The 17,065-nt window shown below is 42.2% G+C and overlaps 1 protein-coding gene across 2 annotated transcripts in view; it reads right to left on the reverse strand.

Annotated features, from left to right (window-relative positions):
• Positions 1-17,065, reverse strand: part of DNAH1 (dynein axonemal heavy chain 1) — a 144,531-nt gene that overhangs the window by 20,241 nt on the left and 107,225 nt on the right. For both annotated transcript variants that reach the window (XM_056804959.1, XM_001380306.4), the window contains exons 52-58: positions 16,879-17,050; positions 15,570-15,761; positions 7,264-7,374; positions 6,944-7,129; positions 4,865-5,056; positions 752-919; positions 248-439 (exon numbers count right to left, since the gene is read on the reverse strand). In XM_056804959.1, the coding sequence (XP_056660937.1) occupies positions 248-439; positions 752-919; positions 4,865-5,056; positions 6,944-7,129; positions 7,264-7,374; positions 15,570-15,761; positions 16,879-17,050 (1,213 nt within the window). The remainder of the gene's footprint in view (positions 1-247; positions 440-751; positions 920-4,864; positions 5,057-6,943; positions 7,130-7,263; positions 7,375-15,569; positions 15,762-16,878; positions 17,051-17,065) is intronic.

Genomic DNA, 17,065 nt, shown 5'->3' on the forward strand with positions numbered 1-17,065 from the left:
CATGTCCACACCTTCTTCCCACCAGAAGGGATTCCAAGCAGACAAAGGTGGGGTGGGATATGGCTGCCTGAAACAATAAACATCCTTTCCAGAGCATGGCCAAGTTCACCATCTACTAATGTTCTAACCACATGTCGTTTCACTCAGCCCCAAACCTGAAGCACGGATTTCTTTTGGACCCCAAGGACTTCCCTTCTCCTGAGTGCCTGGAGGCTCTGGAGGTGAGGAGGAGAGGATGCAGCCTCACCTTGTCTGCACGGCCCATCCTCTGCTCGCACTGGTCACACTTCATCTCTAGCTCTTCCTTCTTGGAGAGGCAGTCTCGGTACTTCGCCTGGAGGGTTAAGATGCCGTCTTCCACTTCTCGAAGCCGGGTTTTTGCAGCATCCAGGATCTTCTGAGTTTCGTCCAGGTCTTCCTGGGCTTCACGCAGGGCTTGCTGAAGGGGAGCAGAGAGAAATGATACAAACCTGAGCAAGCAGCCAAGAAGAAGCAATACGAATACAAGGAAGAAACCTGGACTGGGACTGGGGAAATCTGTCACTGGTTAGTTGTGTGACCTCGGGCTAACCGTGGGCAGTTTCCTCATCTGGACAAGGAAGAGGTTGAACTGGCCAATCCACAGGATTCTCTAAAATAGTGACAGCCGAGAGAGCCCCTCGAGATGCAGGCTTGGAGAAATTGGCCCTTTCCACGCTCCAGTGGCTGCCATCTCCCCATTCTACTCTCCATCTTCCCTTCCCCTGCTCACCCTCTTTGGCTCCACAGCCTTGGCCACGAAGTGGTACTTGTGCATGGCTCGTACCCACTGGCAGATGGACGTGCACGCCTTGGACACTTTGGCAATGGCAGAAGGCTGGAATTCCTCGTTGTCAATATAGGGCTGGATGGATTTGATCACCACATCAGTAATGTTGTCCTGAAATTAGAGGAAGACATGGGATCAGAATCCGCAGAGGGAGCTGAACGGCGAGGAGAAGCAGCTGGAAGGCGGCTATGGAAAGGAGCTCTGAGTCCTGGTAACCCCGCGGCTGCATGGAGCCCAGTGCTGACGGAGCCCCGGCCCCTGCTCTTCCTCCTTCTCGGGCCCTGCGCCGTGCTCTGTGTGTGTGAGTGCAGGGTGGGTAGGCATGCCTCTCCTGGGTAACAGACCTATGAATGAGGTGGGTAGCTGGAGACCTTTGGCGAGTCAGAAATGGGTAGCAACTTTCTCAGTTACCTGACTCTGACCCCATCCCTCTAGGCTTTTTCCCCCGAAACTAGTCCTGCCACCAACCATTTCTCCCTCTCCCGGGGCCACACAGCGGCAGTGCCTCCACACATGATCTGACACAGAGTAGGTACCTAAAGGCTGCTGACTGGCCTTTAGCTAGTGGCTAGGAAGCCACTCACAAATTCTAAACTCTGAAGAGATGGATATCCTCCATCATCAATTTCACCCTAAAAATTTGCCAATTTCTTTTCATTCTTTTTTTTAAACCCTTATTTTCAGTCTTAGACTCAATACTGTGTATTGGTCCTAAAGCAGAAGAGTGGTAAAGGCTAGGCAATGGAGGTTAAGTGACTTGCCCAGGGTCACACAGCTAGGAAGTGTCTGAGGCCAGATCTGAACCCAGGACCTCCCATCTCCATGCCTGGCTCACTATCCATTGAGCTTCCCAGCTTCCCCCCAGTTCTTCTCATTCTTTATAGTCCCCACTTCCATTATTGGGCTGAGAATGGTGCGCAAACGACAAATGGGAATGGCTCAATACAGGTGTCACTACTCAGAATAAATATGTTCCTAAGACATGGCCTAGAAAGTGAATTTTAACTAATCCAGTTCTGTTTTCTCATTATATGGAAAGAGTTGGGGAGGGGAGCTGAAACCGCATTATGAGAAGAATCTGAAGAAACTGGGAATGCTGGACATGGAGAAAAGGAGATCATTTCACTGTCCTCAAAAACCTCAGAGGGCGCCGAGGGGGGTGAGGGACCCGCCTTATTCTACTTGGTCCAGAAAACAGACTGAGGAACACGAAAGTGGAGGCAACACCTTTTAGCCCCACAGCAGGGAGCCCTTGTAGCCAGCCAAGCTTTTCAACACCAGGGGACGGACTCCCTCTTGAGGCAGTTCAAGCACAGACTGGAAAAACCTACTTTTCCAGACTTATTTCCAGCTTCTCTCTGCCCTGGGTCTGCCTTCTGAGCAAACGGACCCATCTGCCCTTCCCCAAACTTGGCATTCCGCCTCTCAGCTCCACACTGGAGGAAAGGCTGCTGCCTGGGTTGCTCAGAGATATCCAGGGAGCTCAGAAGCATGCTTGGGAGGGGGCCTCTGCTTCATCTGTTGTCATGTTTGCATCCCCTCCAAGAAGGCAAACTCCCGGAGGGCAGGCATTCTTTTTTGTCTTGTACCTAGGTACAGAGCACAAGGGGAACAGCCTGACAAGAGCACAACAGGCTCTTAATAAATGGTCCTTGGAATGGAATGGAGGCCAGCTGAGGGGACCCATCCAGGAAAGGCGTCTACAAACTCCCCCCATCCCTTCCTTCTCAAAGCCTCCTGTCCCCACTGCCTTGTCATTGAGGGAGCTGGAAAATACCCCTTCTTGTTGCTGCTGAGTCATTTCAGTTGTGTCTGACTTTCGTGACCCCATTTGAGTTTTGTGGGTTTTTTTGGCAAAGATCCTGGAGTGGTTTGCCTTCTCTAGTCCATTGTACAGATGTCAAAGCTTAGGGAAGGTAACTTAGGCTGGGTTAGGTGACTTGCCCAGGGTGACCCAGCTAAGTAAGTGTCTGAAGCTGGATTTGAACTCAGAGCTTCCTGACTCCATGCCCAGTGCTATATTCACTGTGAGACCTACTCTACCTACCTACCTACCTACCTACCTATCTTTCTACCTATCTTTCTATCTATCTATCTATCTATCTATCTATCTATCTATCTATCTATCTATCTATCCACCCATCTATCCATCCATCCATCCCTCTATCTATCCATCTATCTGTTTGTCTATATGTGTATATATGCACGTACATTCCTTATTATTTCCTATATATCCCTTATTTCTTGAATTTCCTCACCTTTCATTCACTTCTCAATCCTTTGCAGTCTGGTTCCTGACTCTACTCTTAAACTGCTTCCTGTAAGTTTTTTCCTCTGCTAATTGCTAAATTCTATGGCCTTTTTCAGGCCTTATTCTACTGGATATCTCTGCAGCTTCTGATCTTGTTGTCCAGCCAACCAGGTGGCTCAATGGATCATACCTGGAGTTAGGAAGACCTGGATTCAAATCTTACTGCAGACACTTATTAGCTCTGTGACCCTGGATGAGTTACTTCACCCCTGCCTGCCTTCAGTTCCCTTATCTGTAAAATGGGGAGACCTCCCAGGAAAGCTGTGATGAACAAACGAGATAATATCTATAGAACATTGAGCACAGTGCCTGCACATAGTAAATGCCAAATAAATGCTGGCTATTATTAACTGACATCTTTTGGGGCATGCTTTTTTCTCCCTTGACTCACCGGACACTTCTCACTCTTGGTTCTTTGCTCTTAGGCCTATTCACTGGCTCATCATTCTGCCCCATCACCTCAAGGCCCTGTCTTGAAAACTCTGCTCTTCTTTCTCAACACCTTCCTTTCATGCTCCCTTTCAGTTCCCATGAGGCTTCCATCATCTCTCTGCAAATATCTTCCAGATCTGTTTATCTGGCCCCCATTTCCCCTCTTTTACTCTCTATACTCTATAATAATCCTCTATTATTAATTGCCTAGTATAAATCACCATTTAAATATTCTATAAGTATATCAAAGTCAGACCCAAAGAGAGCTCCTATTTCCTCAAATCCTTTCCCAAATTCCCCTCTTTCTGTTTAGAGTACCATTATGCTTCCAATCACTTACATCTGTGAACTGATAGTCATCCTAGACCCATGATGGTGAACCCACAGCATACATGCCAAAAAGGGCATGAAGAGACCTCTCTGTGGGCATGCCTGCAGTTAGTGTTTTTTACTAGAAAGCCAGAGGGGCTTGGGGTGGAACTGTTACCCTACCCCCTCTCCATGCACCTCACTTCCCCCACCCCTCTGCCCAGCGGCCAATGGGAATGCTTCCTCCCTCCTTTTTTGGGGGGGGGAGATGAGTATGGGGAGAGGTGGGCAGCATGCCTGCCACTCCATCTCTAAAAGGTTCATCATCACTGTCCTAGATGTTCCTTCTCTCTCAATACTCAGAGCCCTTGGGTTGCTAAGTCTTGCTGATCCTCCCTCCACAAGATCCCTCCATTGTCCTCCTCTCTCCACTCACACAACCACACCTTTGTTTCTTAGGGATTGCCTTTCCCCCAAGAGCCAGTTTTCGTAAGGCCATGGCTCAGGCACTGGAAGGGTCCTCAGAGGACAACCCTTTGGTTGCCCTCCATCCCAGGGCAGTCATGACTCTGAAGACTCTGAGGAAAAGCTCATATAACTTCCCCAGGATCAAGGATCTGACATTTGATTCAATGAGCATTTATTAAGGGTCTATCAAAGAATCTATAGAAAAAGAGAGTCCCAAAAAGAGGCAGGAAGAGAGAGAGAGAGAGAGAAAGAGAGAGAGAGAGAGAGAGAGAGAGAGAGAGAGAGAGAGAGAGAGAGAGAGAGAGAGAGAGAGAGAGAGAGAGAGAGAGAGAGATACAAAGACCAAGAAATGAGGCCATGGAGACCCAATTGACCTGGTAAAAAATGTTCTCTTCTCATTGTATTTCCATCCCTTTCTTAAGTCTCACCTCCTGAAGCCAGCTCTGACCTTCCTTGGAAGGCTCCCTCCATCCTCATTTCTATACCTTCAGCTGGTATGGAATTACTCAAGTCAGCTAAGAATCTGACTGGCTCACCTTGTCAAATTTGAAGAGGCCCTCGAGAAACTTGCCCGGGTCCTGAAGCAGCCCCTTGCCAGGCTCCCAGTAGTCATCTACCTTTGTGCCTGGTTTATCCCCAGGCACCTTTTTGGGCTTAATTCCCTTCATGATGCAAACAGCTTCTATGACTAATTTCACTCCAGGTGGTGGCCGCTGCATCGCCCGTACCTGGGGGGTAGGAGGGGAATTGGACACAGAGGACAGAGTGTATGTGAGACTAAGGCAGAACTTTGTATTTCTTTATAGTATTATCATCTTTTAAAATTTTTGTTTCATTTTTCAATGAACAAACATTTACTTTCTCTCCCTCCTCTCCCATACTTTTTAAATATTTAAAAAATTTAAAAGAACAAAAAGAAAAAGAAAAGGAAAATAAAACCCTTGTCACAAATATGCATATTTGAACAAAATAAATCTCCACACTGGCCATGTCCAGAAATTTATCTCATTCTGCATCGTCTCATTTTGCGTCTATGTCTGTGTCACTCCTCTGTCAGGTGATGGGTACCATTATATATTATCTCGAGTCCTCTGGAACCAGGATCAGTAATTTAATTGATCACGGTCCCCAAATCTTTCAGCTGTCTGTTTCTTTACAATATTTTTTGACTGTGTAAGTTGTTCTGGGTCTGTTCATTTCTTTTTTTTTTTAAACCCTTACTTTCTGTCTCAGTAACAGCTCTAAGGCAGAGAAGGGCAAGGACTAGGTAAATGAGGATTCAATGACTTTCTCAGGGTCACATAGCTAGGCAGTGTCTGAGAGCACATTTGAATCCAGGTCCTCTCAACTCCAGACCTGGTGCTCTATCCACTGAACCACCAAGCTACCTTTTTCTTTAGTTCTGCTCAATTTTACTCTTCCTCAGGTCATACAAGTCTTCCCAACTTTCTCTGAAACCCTCCTTTTTGTAATTTCTTACCACACAATAATTCTACATTCATATAATACTCATTATGTGCTATCTTGCTTACTAAATAGTTGCTTATTATCATTACAAAACCCAGCATCCTGCTGGATCTGCTTCTTCTCCGCAGTACTGCACCCAGCCCTGAACAAATTCCTGAGATAAAATGAACTGAATTTAAGAGCAAAAAAGAATAATAGTGGCTCTGTAGAATGGGTGTAGGGGCAAAGGGAGAGAGGCTAAGCCAGAACTGCGGTGGCCCATCTCTGAATGGTCATTTATCCACAAATGTGTCTTCCTGGAGTCTATAAGGGCAGCAAGGTAAGGCAAGGCTTATGTTTTTGTACTCTCCCTCTTCTTTTCCCCCCTCTTCCTTTTCTCTACACCTCCCTGTAGGCTCTGTCTGTCTGTGTGTGTCTGTGTCCGTCTTCCCTCCTCTCCCTGCCTGCCTGTCTGTCCCTCTCCTGCCTTGCCCCTTCTGTCTGTTACTCTCTGTCTCTCTTACAGCCTCTGTCTACTCCTACCCCATTTTTCCCTTTGAAACTCACAGAACACTGTTGGTCCTGAAAGCCTGAACAATGACACTTTACAGCGTACAAAGTGCTTTGTGTGTTCTCTCCCTGGAGCATCACAACAAGCCTTCCCTGTAGGCTCAGGGGAGAATCCATTATCATCTCCATTTTACTGATGAGTTCATCTGAGGCTCAGAGAAGGGTAAGATGATTTGACCCTAGTCACCTAGCTCGTGAGTGTCAGAGGCAGAATTAGAACTCAAGTTCTCCTAACACCAGGCTACTAGTACTAATGTTGCCCTTCTGGACTGTGCATTCTTGGCGGGATTCTTTGAAGACAGGGGCAATGTACCAGTGCCTAGCACAGTGCTCTGCACACAGTAGGTGCTTGAGAACTCTGGAGGAAATGGAATGGGGTTGTCTGTTCTGGGCCCATCCATGCCCTGAAAGCTTCTTTAATTCGGACCTGCTCTCCTCGGGTCCAGGGCAGGTGGCCCAGAAGGGGCCTGACGATCTGACCATTGCCTGCCTTTCCCTGGCATTCTGTCAGTTGTCTCGCCCATCCTCCCCCCAATTTGCCAGGATAGATGCCGATCTGCATTAGGGAGAAGCCCATCATCCAACCTGGCCCCTCTCACCTCAGTCACATCATTCTTGTTTAAGTTCCTTAGACTAGCCAGGGCGGCATCTAGGGCTGGCAGAGCCTCATCCAGGTCCTTCTGGGCATCGTCGGCAATAGCCTGAGCCTTCTTGGCCTTCTCGTTGGCTTTGTTCTCCTCTGCCTGTACGGCATTCCGTGTCTCCTCTGCTATAGCGGTGTCAACCTGGGGAGCAGAACACAGAGCCTCGAGGACTGGGGCAGGACCGGGTGGGCACAATTCCGTGCATACATGATGCCAAAACCCTCTGGGAGGGCCCCCAGGAAGAAGCTTCCATCTTTCCCCCTCCCTCCACCCACCTTTATTTGTTCCATGGTGATGAGAGTGTCTTGGGCAGCTTCTTCTAGCAGCGGGCGCATTGTTTCCAGCTCTTCTTGCATCTTGGCTACATCCTCTGCCGTCCGAAGTAGCTGCCCAAGGAAGGAAACTTCAGTGAGTGCCAAGGAAGAAACGGGGCCGTGCTCGGGGCCCAGGACTGTGTGGACACTGTGACTGGAATGAAAGGACAGAGAGGGGGAGCAGCCCGCAGGAGTGGGCATTATACCGCAGCAACCATTCATCCCCTGAAGCCTTCGCCACTGAAACCTTCCCCAGGGGCAGCTTGAGGGTTGGGGTGCTGCGGAATGCCCTGCCTAACTGCCTCTGTTCTGAGCGGTTTATACCAAGGACATACATGATGAAACCAATGTTTCCCTTCTGAATGGCCGGTATGCTAAGGAATGGAGCACTCAGCTGTAGCTTCAGGGTCATCACTGAAGGGACTTCCCCGAAGGTGAGGAACATGTGATTCCCCTCTTCCTCAGAAGTCTCAGAATTAGGGAGAAGAATGGAAAGGTGACTTTAGAACTGAAAGGAGGTCATTCCAACCAGCCCTCTCATTTTACAGATGATAAAACTAAAATATCTCTCAGCCTGGGCTGAGTTAGGGCCTTGGAGGGGAGAGATATGGGTGGAGAAGAGGCTGATTAGATGACCTAAGAATTACTCCTCAGGTCTATGACCTTCTCTGGTAGTCTTTGGGCCTGGATTTTGTTCTTGGTAGGATGGTTTGGGCTCTTAAGATTCGGTAAAGATTCTGGAAAAAGGGACACACTTGTATATTAATCACATAATTGTATACACAATCTTGCTCTAAATTTTATGTCATTCACTTTTATAAAGAATAGTAATTAGAAATTATTAGCAATTATAAGAAATGATGAAGGGAATAGTTTTAGAAAAACCGGGAAAGATTTATATGAACTGATGCAAAGTGAAATAAGCAGAACCAGGAAAACCATGTACACAGTAACAGTAATACTGTAACAATGATCAACTGTGAAGGACTTAACTACTCTGATCAATACAATGATACAAGACAATTCAAAAGGACTCATGATGATAAATGCTATCCATCACAAGAAAGAAAACTGATGAACTGAATATTTTTTCACCTTATTTTTTTTTTGCTTTTTTTTGAAGTACAGCTAATAGGAAATATGTTTTGCATGATTTTACATGTACAACTGATATATTCTTTGCTTTCTCAATGGGTAGGGAAGGATCTAGAGGAGAGAGGATTTTTAACTTAAAAAATAAAAAGTTTAAAAATGAACAATAAAATTAAAAATTAACAGCAATTAGAATTAATAAATACTATACTTAGTGGCTTTATAGGAAAAAAGTCTACAATTCAATAGACTTTCAACAAAGATTTATTAAACTTTATATTCAAGGCACTCTGTGAGGATAGGGCTTCAAAGACATAACAGTTAGTTGTTATCTGTGAAGACTTTATATGCTGCTGGAACATAAAATATAAAATATTTGGGAGTCTATTTGCCAAGATAAATCCAGGAACTATATGAATAATTAACTACTTCAGCAAAGTTGCTGAGTATAAAATAGACCCACATAAATCATAAGCATTTCTTTGCAGTACCAACAAAGTCTATCAGGAAAAGATAGAAAGAGAAATTCCATTTAAAATACCTGAAGACAATATAAAATACTTGAGCCTATCAGCCAAGACAAACATGGGAACTATATGAACATAGTTACAAAATACATTTTACACAAATAAAGTCAGATCTAAACAACTGGAGAAATATTAATTGCTTTAATTACCCATGGGTAAGCCGAATCAAAATAAAATGAATGACCATCCTACCTAAATTTATTTATTCAGTTCCATACCAAATCACCAAAAAATTATTTTAAAGAGCTAGAAAAAAATAATAAAACTCATGCAAAAGAAAAAAAGGTCTCAAATATCAAAGGAATCAATGAAAAATGTGAATCATATCAAATCTCAAATTGTAGAGTGTATACTCAAACTGTAAAGAAGTAATCATTAAAACAATATAGTATTGACTAAGAAAAAAGTGGTGAATCAATGGAACAGGTTACAATATACAGTAGTAAATGACTATAGCAATCTAGTGTTTGATAAATGCAAAGATCCATTTGAGACAAGAGCTCACAAAAAATTGCTGAGAAAACTGGAAATCAATTTGGCAGAAACTAGGTATAGACTAACATTTGACACTGTATACACCAAGATAAGGTCAAAATAGGCACATAATTTAGACATAAAGGGTGATATTATAAGCAAATTAGGGAAGCAAGGAAAATGTTACCTTTCAGATCTATGGATGAGGAGAGAATTTGTGACCAAACAAGAGATACAGAGCATCCTGGGCTATAAAACTGATAATTGATTACTTTAAATTAAAAAAAATTTGTACAAACAAAACCAATGCAGCCAAGATTAGAAGGAAAACAGGAGAGTGTAGGGAAATTTTTTAATACCAAGTTTCTCTGATAGAGGCCCAAGTAAAATTTATGAACTTTCTCTAATTGATAAATGGTCAAAGGATATGAATAGGCAGGTTTCAGAAGAAGAAATCAAAGCTATCTATAGTCATATGAAAAATTGCTCTAAATCACTATTGATCAGAGACATGCAAATTAAAACAACTCTGAGGTAATACCTCACACTTATCAGATTAACTAAATGACAGGAAAGGAAAATGGCAAACGGTGGAGGGGATATAGAAAAACTGGGACACTAATGAACTATTTATTGGTAGAGTTGTGAGCTGATCCCAATCATTCCGAGGACAGCAGTTTGGAACTATGTTCCCCAAAGAGCTATAAAACTGCACTAAAACTAAACTAAGTCTGTATCCCAAAGAGAGCAAAGAAAAAGGAAAAAGTACAAAAATATTTATAGCAACTTTTTTTGTGGTGGCAAAAACCTGGAAACTGAGAGGATATCCATCAATTGGGGAATGGCTGGACAAGTTATGGAATAGAGAACTACTGTGCTATCAGAAAAGACAAACAATGGTTTTCAGAAAAACATAGGAAGATTTATATGAACTGATACAAAGTGAAATGAGCAAAACCAGAAGAACATTGTATGTAGTAACAGCAATTTCACATGATAATCAACTCTGAATGACTTGGCTATTGTTATCAATGTAATGATTCAAGACATTTCTGAAGGATTTATGATGGAAAGTGCCATCTGCCTCCAGAGAAAGAACTGATGGAGTCTGAATGCAGATTAAAGCATATATTTAAAACTTTATTTTTTGTTACTTGGTTAATATGGAAGTATGTTTTGCATGATTTCACATGTTTATTTGTTATCACATTTATTGACTTCACAATGTGTAAAGAAGGGTTGGGAGATAGAGAAGTCAGAACTAAAAAAGTTAAAAACAATGTTAAAAATAACTTTTTTTAAAAGACCTTTTAGTATAAAATCCCCATTTTATAAAGAAACAGGCTCAGCAAGGTAAAAACAACCTGCCTTGGGTAAATAGGTAATAAACAGTAAAGTTTGTATTTGAGCTTTGGATTTGAACCCAGGTCTCTTGATTTTTAAATTCAGTGCTTTATATATTTTATAGACTCCATATGACTTCTTAATCCCTAATAGTCTCTATCTACTGAATTCTCCAGATCATCACTTCCATCAATTTACAAGGCTCTCACCAGGATGCTCCAGCACCTGCTGTTTTTTTCTGATTTCATAATTCTGTGCTTTTGTTTTGGTGATACCTACTATTTACCCATTGTCCCAAATCTGCAACCCTATCACTATCTTTAACATTTTTCTCTCTTAGTTCCATGGAGACTGGAACAACCTCCAGGAAGTGATGCAGAGCGAGAGAAGCAGAACCAGGAGAACATTGTACACAGAGACAAACACACTGTGGTATCATCGAACGTAATGGACTTCTCCATTGGTGGTGGTGTAATGTCCCTGAACAACTTGCAGGGACCCAGGAGAAAAAAACACCATTCATAAGCAAAGGATAAACTATGGGAGTGGAAACACCGAGAAAAAGCAACTGCCTGAATACAGAGGTTGAGGGGACATGACAGAGGAGAGACTCTAAATGAACACTCTAATGCAAATACTATCAACAAAGCAATGGGTTCAAATCAAGAAAACATCTAATGCCCAGTGGACTTACGCGTCGGCTATGGGGGGTGGGGGGGGGAGGAAAAGAAAATGATCTATGTCTTTAACGAATAATGCTTGGAAATGATCAAATAAAATATATTTAAAAAAAAAAAAAAAACATTTTTCTCTCTTTCATGTGCAATTAATTACTAGGTTCTGTCAATTCCAACTCCTTTGCCCAACCCCACCAATGACTCCTCTACACTATCTCAAATGTATACTCTCTTTGTTCCCAGGGTCACTGCCCTAGTACCAACCCTCAGTATCATCATTTTCCAAGTCCATTCTCTTCTGGTTATCAAACTAATCTTCTTTATGCAGAGATCTGGTAGTATTGTTTTACTGCTCAAAAATCCTTAAGAGTGCTTCCCTTTTGCATGCAAATTAAGCTTAAATTCCTCTAACATTCATTAGCTTCCATTTTACCTTTACAAAATTCTCAAGTTTCCTCCCCTTCCCTCTACATAATCTGCACACCAGCAAACTAGGTTACTCTCGGTCCTGCATTCTTATGCTTTTATTTCAATTGATGTCCTTGAAGTTTGTTCCATATGTCTGGAATATCCTCTCTTCTCAATCTGTTAAATTCCTACCCAAATGGAGTGTGTGAAATGGAAATCACTTTAAGAGACTTATATATATTAATTTAAGGTCGCCAAGGAATTCAGCTATGTAATTCCTAAATGAAAACTCAAATCAGCAGTCAACCTTTTTTGGAGTTTTTTTAAATTACTAACAGGAGGAAGAAAGGTATTAGAGAGAGAGAGACAGAGACAGAGAGAGATAGAGACAGAAAGAGACAGAGACAGAGAGACAGAGACAGAGAGAGAGAGAGAGAGAGAGAGAGAGAGAGAGAGAGAGAGAGAGAGAGAGAAAGGGAATGGGGCTTAAATACCCATTCTGCTTAGGCTGGGCCAAAGATCCAAGGCCTTGGATAGCCGAGGCAAAGAAAAGAGATCAGTCCCTATCACTCACGTGACCAAAATGGAGAAACAGTCTGAGGGCCTCCACTCCAAGCACCAGCTCCAACCACCACATTCTCCCTCCACACAGGAAGTCCCAGCCTCCTCAGCTCTCCTCTACCTCACTTCCTGTGTCTCACCTGTGCCAATGGTGGCTCTAGCTTAACCCAGGACCACCCAGAGGTCTGTCCCCTTTGCACATGTCTGTTGAAGGTCATATTCTCAAATAATTAAATCTTGAACTTTGCTGCAGCCCTTTCTAAATCCTATTACCTTGAGTAGGGTGGAGATTGTAGTTTCCAAGCTCTGATTCTGTCATTCCAAGTATCTCTATTGTTATTGATCAGGAAATAGCCAAATCCCATCCTCTAAAGAATGGTTTGAACAGGGTTGAGTAGTTTTGAAATTCACAAGTGCCATGAAGGCTTTCCTGGTCCCTTGGTCTGTAACAGCCTTCCCCAACAGAAATCACATAGCTCTTTGTTTTGTAAATTTTTAATGTACTTTTTATGAAACATTGTGTTATAGATTGATCTGAGCTGGAGTCCTTTCCCCTATCAGATGGTGAGATCTGTGAGAGTAGAGACAGAATCTGATCTAAATTAGCAACCAACATAATGCTGCCTCTGTACTAGGAGGTACTTAATATTTTTTAAAATTCTATTTTCCTTTTATTTTTAGGTCCACATTCTCTCCCTCCCACCTACCTGCCCTCGCCATGCACACAGATATTAACAAGAAAAATAATACCCATTATCAATACATAGTCATACAAAACAAATTCCCGAGTTGGTCATGTTGGAAAAAAAAAATATTTCAGTTTGCACTCTGAGTCCATCACTTCTGTATCTAGGAGGTGGGCAGGGGAGCTTTGGAACTGCAGTTGATCATTGTATTGATCCTAACACAGTTCCCAAGTGTTTCAAAGTTGTCTTTACAATATTGTTGTTGTTTATGTTGTTCTACTCATTTCCCTCTGCACAAGTTCATACAAATCTGTCCAGTTTTCTCTGAAACTATCCCCCTTTATTACTTCTTGCAACACAGTAATATCCCATCTCATTCCTCAATTCATGGGCACCCCCCTCAATTTCCAATTCTTTATATTCCCTTCTTTTGCAGAGCTATTTGACCTGAGTGCCTTTAGGACAGGGACTGTCTTTTGCCTCTATTTGTACCCCCAGGAATTGACACATAATAGGTGCTTAGGCAATGTTTATTCTTTCCTTCCATTAAAAAAAACAAAAAAAAACTACTACAAATATTTTTGTACATGTGGTCCCTTTTCCTCTTTGTTCCTTTTGGGATACAGGCTTAGTGGCAGTATCTTGGGACAAAAGGCATGAACAGTTTTGAGGGGCATAGCTCTGAATTGTTTTCCACAATAGCTGAATCAGTTTTCAATTTTACCATTAATGCATCTGTTCTCTCACAGTCACATTTATCATTTTCCCTTTTTTGTCAACTTTTTTTTTATAATTTTATATATATATAATTTTAAAATTAGTGATTTAGAGCATTTTTTCACATAAAGTTTATTAGCTTGGATTTCTTCCTCTGAAAACTGTCTATTCATATTCTTTAACTATATATCCATTAGAGAACTATTATTCTTATAAATTTGAATTGGCTCCCTATATATCTTCAGTGGAATTTGCTACAAGGATTTTTTTGGTTTTGCCAGTTTCCTGATTCTCTTCTAATTTTAGTTGAATTCTCTTTGCTTATGCACAAACTCTAATATTTTATTTAATCAAAATTGTTCATTTTATCTCCTATGGACTTCTCTCTCTCTCTCTCTCTTCCTCTATCTATAGATCCGACAGATACTTTCTTCTATGCTCCTCCAATTTGTTTATGATGTCCGTCTTTTTGTGAAAAGGCAGTTTTCAGATAAAGAAATTGAAACTATCAATAAACAGATGAAAAAATGTCATAAATCTCTCATAATTAGAGAAATGCAAATCAAAACAACTCTGAGGTACCACCTCACACCTAGCAATATGACAGTAAAGGAAAATAATAAATGTTGGAGGGGATGTGACCAAATTGGGACACTAATATATTGTAGGTGGAGCTGTGAATTGATCCAACCATTCTGGAGGGCAATTTGGAACTATGCCCAAAGGGCTTTAAAAGACTGCCTGCTCTTTGATCCAGCCATACCACTGCTGTATTTGTACCCCAAAGAGACAATACCCATACAAAAATATTTATAGCCATGCTCTTCATAGTGGCAAAAAACTAGAAAATGAGGGGGTGTCCCTCGATTGGGAAATGGCTGAACACATTGTGATATCTGATGGTGTTGAAATACTATTTGTGCTAAAAAGGAATAAAGAACTGCAGGAATTCCATGTGAACTGGAATGACCTCCAGGAACTGATGCAGAGTGAGAGGAGCAAAAGGAGAACATTATATACAGAGATTCATATATTGTGGCACAATTGAACATAATATATTTCTTTACTAGCAGCAATGCAATGACCCAGGACAATCCAGGGGAACTTAGATGAAAGAACCCTATCCACAGCCAGAGAAAGAACTGTGGGAGTAGAAACTCAGAAGAAAAACATAGGATTGATCACGTGATTCGATAGGGATATGACTGGGAATGTTGACTCTAAATGATAACTCTATCTATTGCAAATATTAATAAAATGGAAATGGGCTTTGAACAATGAAACATGGCTAACCCAGTGGAATTGCTCAATAGCTTAGGGAGGGGGGATGGAAAAGGGGAGGGAAAGAACATGAATCATGTAACCATGGAAAAATATTATAAATTCATTAAATTTTTTAAAATTATGTCCCTCTTTTATGTTTAACATGTACTCATTTGGAGTTTGTCTTGGTATTTATGGTATAAGATGCTAGTCTATATCTTATTTTTACCAGACTGCTTACCAGTTTTCCCAATGGCTTTAATACATATTTTTAGAATGGGAAGCCAAGCTGCTGAGACTCTAAGTCCAAGTACCCATTTTTACCTAACAGATGGTACCTTAGCAGAATTTTAGATATACTTCTCAGCAAAATACCCATGGCATACCAATGCCTCTCAAAAAGGTGGCCAAAGATATGCATTAATGACTGGGCATCTTAAGGTTTCTATCTCCTAAGAAGGGCTAAATTGTTCAAGCATTAAAGTGCTACAGGTGAATCTTTTCTCTGAAAAACCTACCTTATCTAAGCCACTCTTCATACGATTCTTGCCTGTCTTTAATTCCTGTTTCTTTTCTCCAATCAGGGTAGAGAAGATGTTCAGCAGCTCCAGATAGCTCTTGGGAGTGACATAATTGTGACGGGCCAACTCTTGTAGATAGTCAATGCACTTTTTGGCCACAGACTGGTGTATGCGGACACACACCTGGATCTAGAGGGATCGGAGAAGACCATCAGCCTATTGATAACCACCTTTCTAGGAGATGAGGGGATCAGGAAGCAACTACTATAGATAGAGGGCATCACTAGGGATGAGCATTTTTCACAGAGCTCTGTCGGTTCCACACTGGGACCAAAAGCAGAAGAGTAAAGAAGAGCTGGCAGGTATGACTCTGAGGCTATCTGGCTAGTGGACATATCAAGAAAGTTTCTCTGCATGCCCTACCTCATAGCATAGCCCTGGAGAGTACCTCTTCCTTCTCTCTCTGATCTTGAACCAGGATCATATCTCCTGGAAGGGAAGAGGTTACTCTCAAGGTGAGAGCTATTCCTAAATACAGGTACATATGGGTTGGAGCAAGTCATTCCCCTTCTGGTATTTTAGTCTTCTTACCAAATTAAGAGATGCTATGAGTTCAAAAATCAAGTTTATAGTCCCTTAGATAGGATAGGATAAGCTCCATAGAAACATAGATTATCTGAGCCAGAAGGGACTTTATTTTTTTAAACCCTTACCAGAAACCTTAGAATCAATACTATGTATTGGTTCCAAGGCAGAAGAGCGGTAAGGGCTAAGCAATGGGAGTTAAATGACTTGCCCAGGGTCACACAACTAGAAAGTGTCTGAGCCCAAATTTGAACCCAAGTCCTCCTGGCTCTAGGACTGGCCTTCAATCCACTGAGCCACCTAGCTGCCCCCTAGAAGGGTCTTTAAAGATAATCTGATCCAAATCTCCTTTTTCCACTTCACAGAGAGTGGGGAAACTGAAGCCTGGAGAGGGGAAAAGGCTTGCCCTAAGATCACATAGTACATCAAAGACAAGGCCAGAATTAGAATCTAGGTCTCCTTATTCCCCTGCATCATACTGTCTTCTATTTAGAAGAAAGTTGCCTGACCTTAGAAGAAAAAAAAAAAAACCTCAATTTTAAAACTATCACTACCTTGGCTTTTTACAGTCTCTTTATCCCAAAGTAAAGACAGCTTCAGTTTGGTTTAGGGAGCTACCATTATCATTGCCAAAGGGCGTTTCTGGGAAGACAGCAGAGAAGGGAACTACCTCCTTCTCTGAAGAAAATCCAGGACACAGAAATATGAGAAAGCAACTTACCATGCCATCCATCACCTCATTTGTGGTATCCAACTCAGGGATCTCCTTCAGAAATCTGGATGCCACAGATTCCAGGGCTTCAGATGGCCACTCATTGAACCAGTCAATGGTACAGCAGTTGACCAATGAGGGAAACTGTCTCAGGCGGGCTCGAAAGACCTCTCCGATAGGGCTGGGGAGTGATCAA

This window comes from Monodelphis domestica, chromosome 7, assembly GCF_027887165.1.
Source record: "Monodelphis domestica isolate mMonDom1 chromosome 7, mMonDom1.pri, whole genome shotgun sequence".
Lineage (NCBI taxonomy): Eukaryota > Metazoa > Chordata > Mammalia > Didelphimorphia > Didelphidae > Monodelphis > Monodelphis domestica.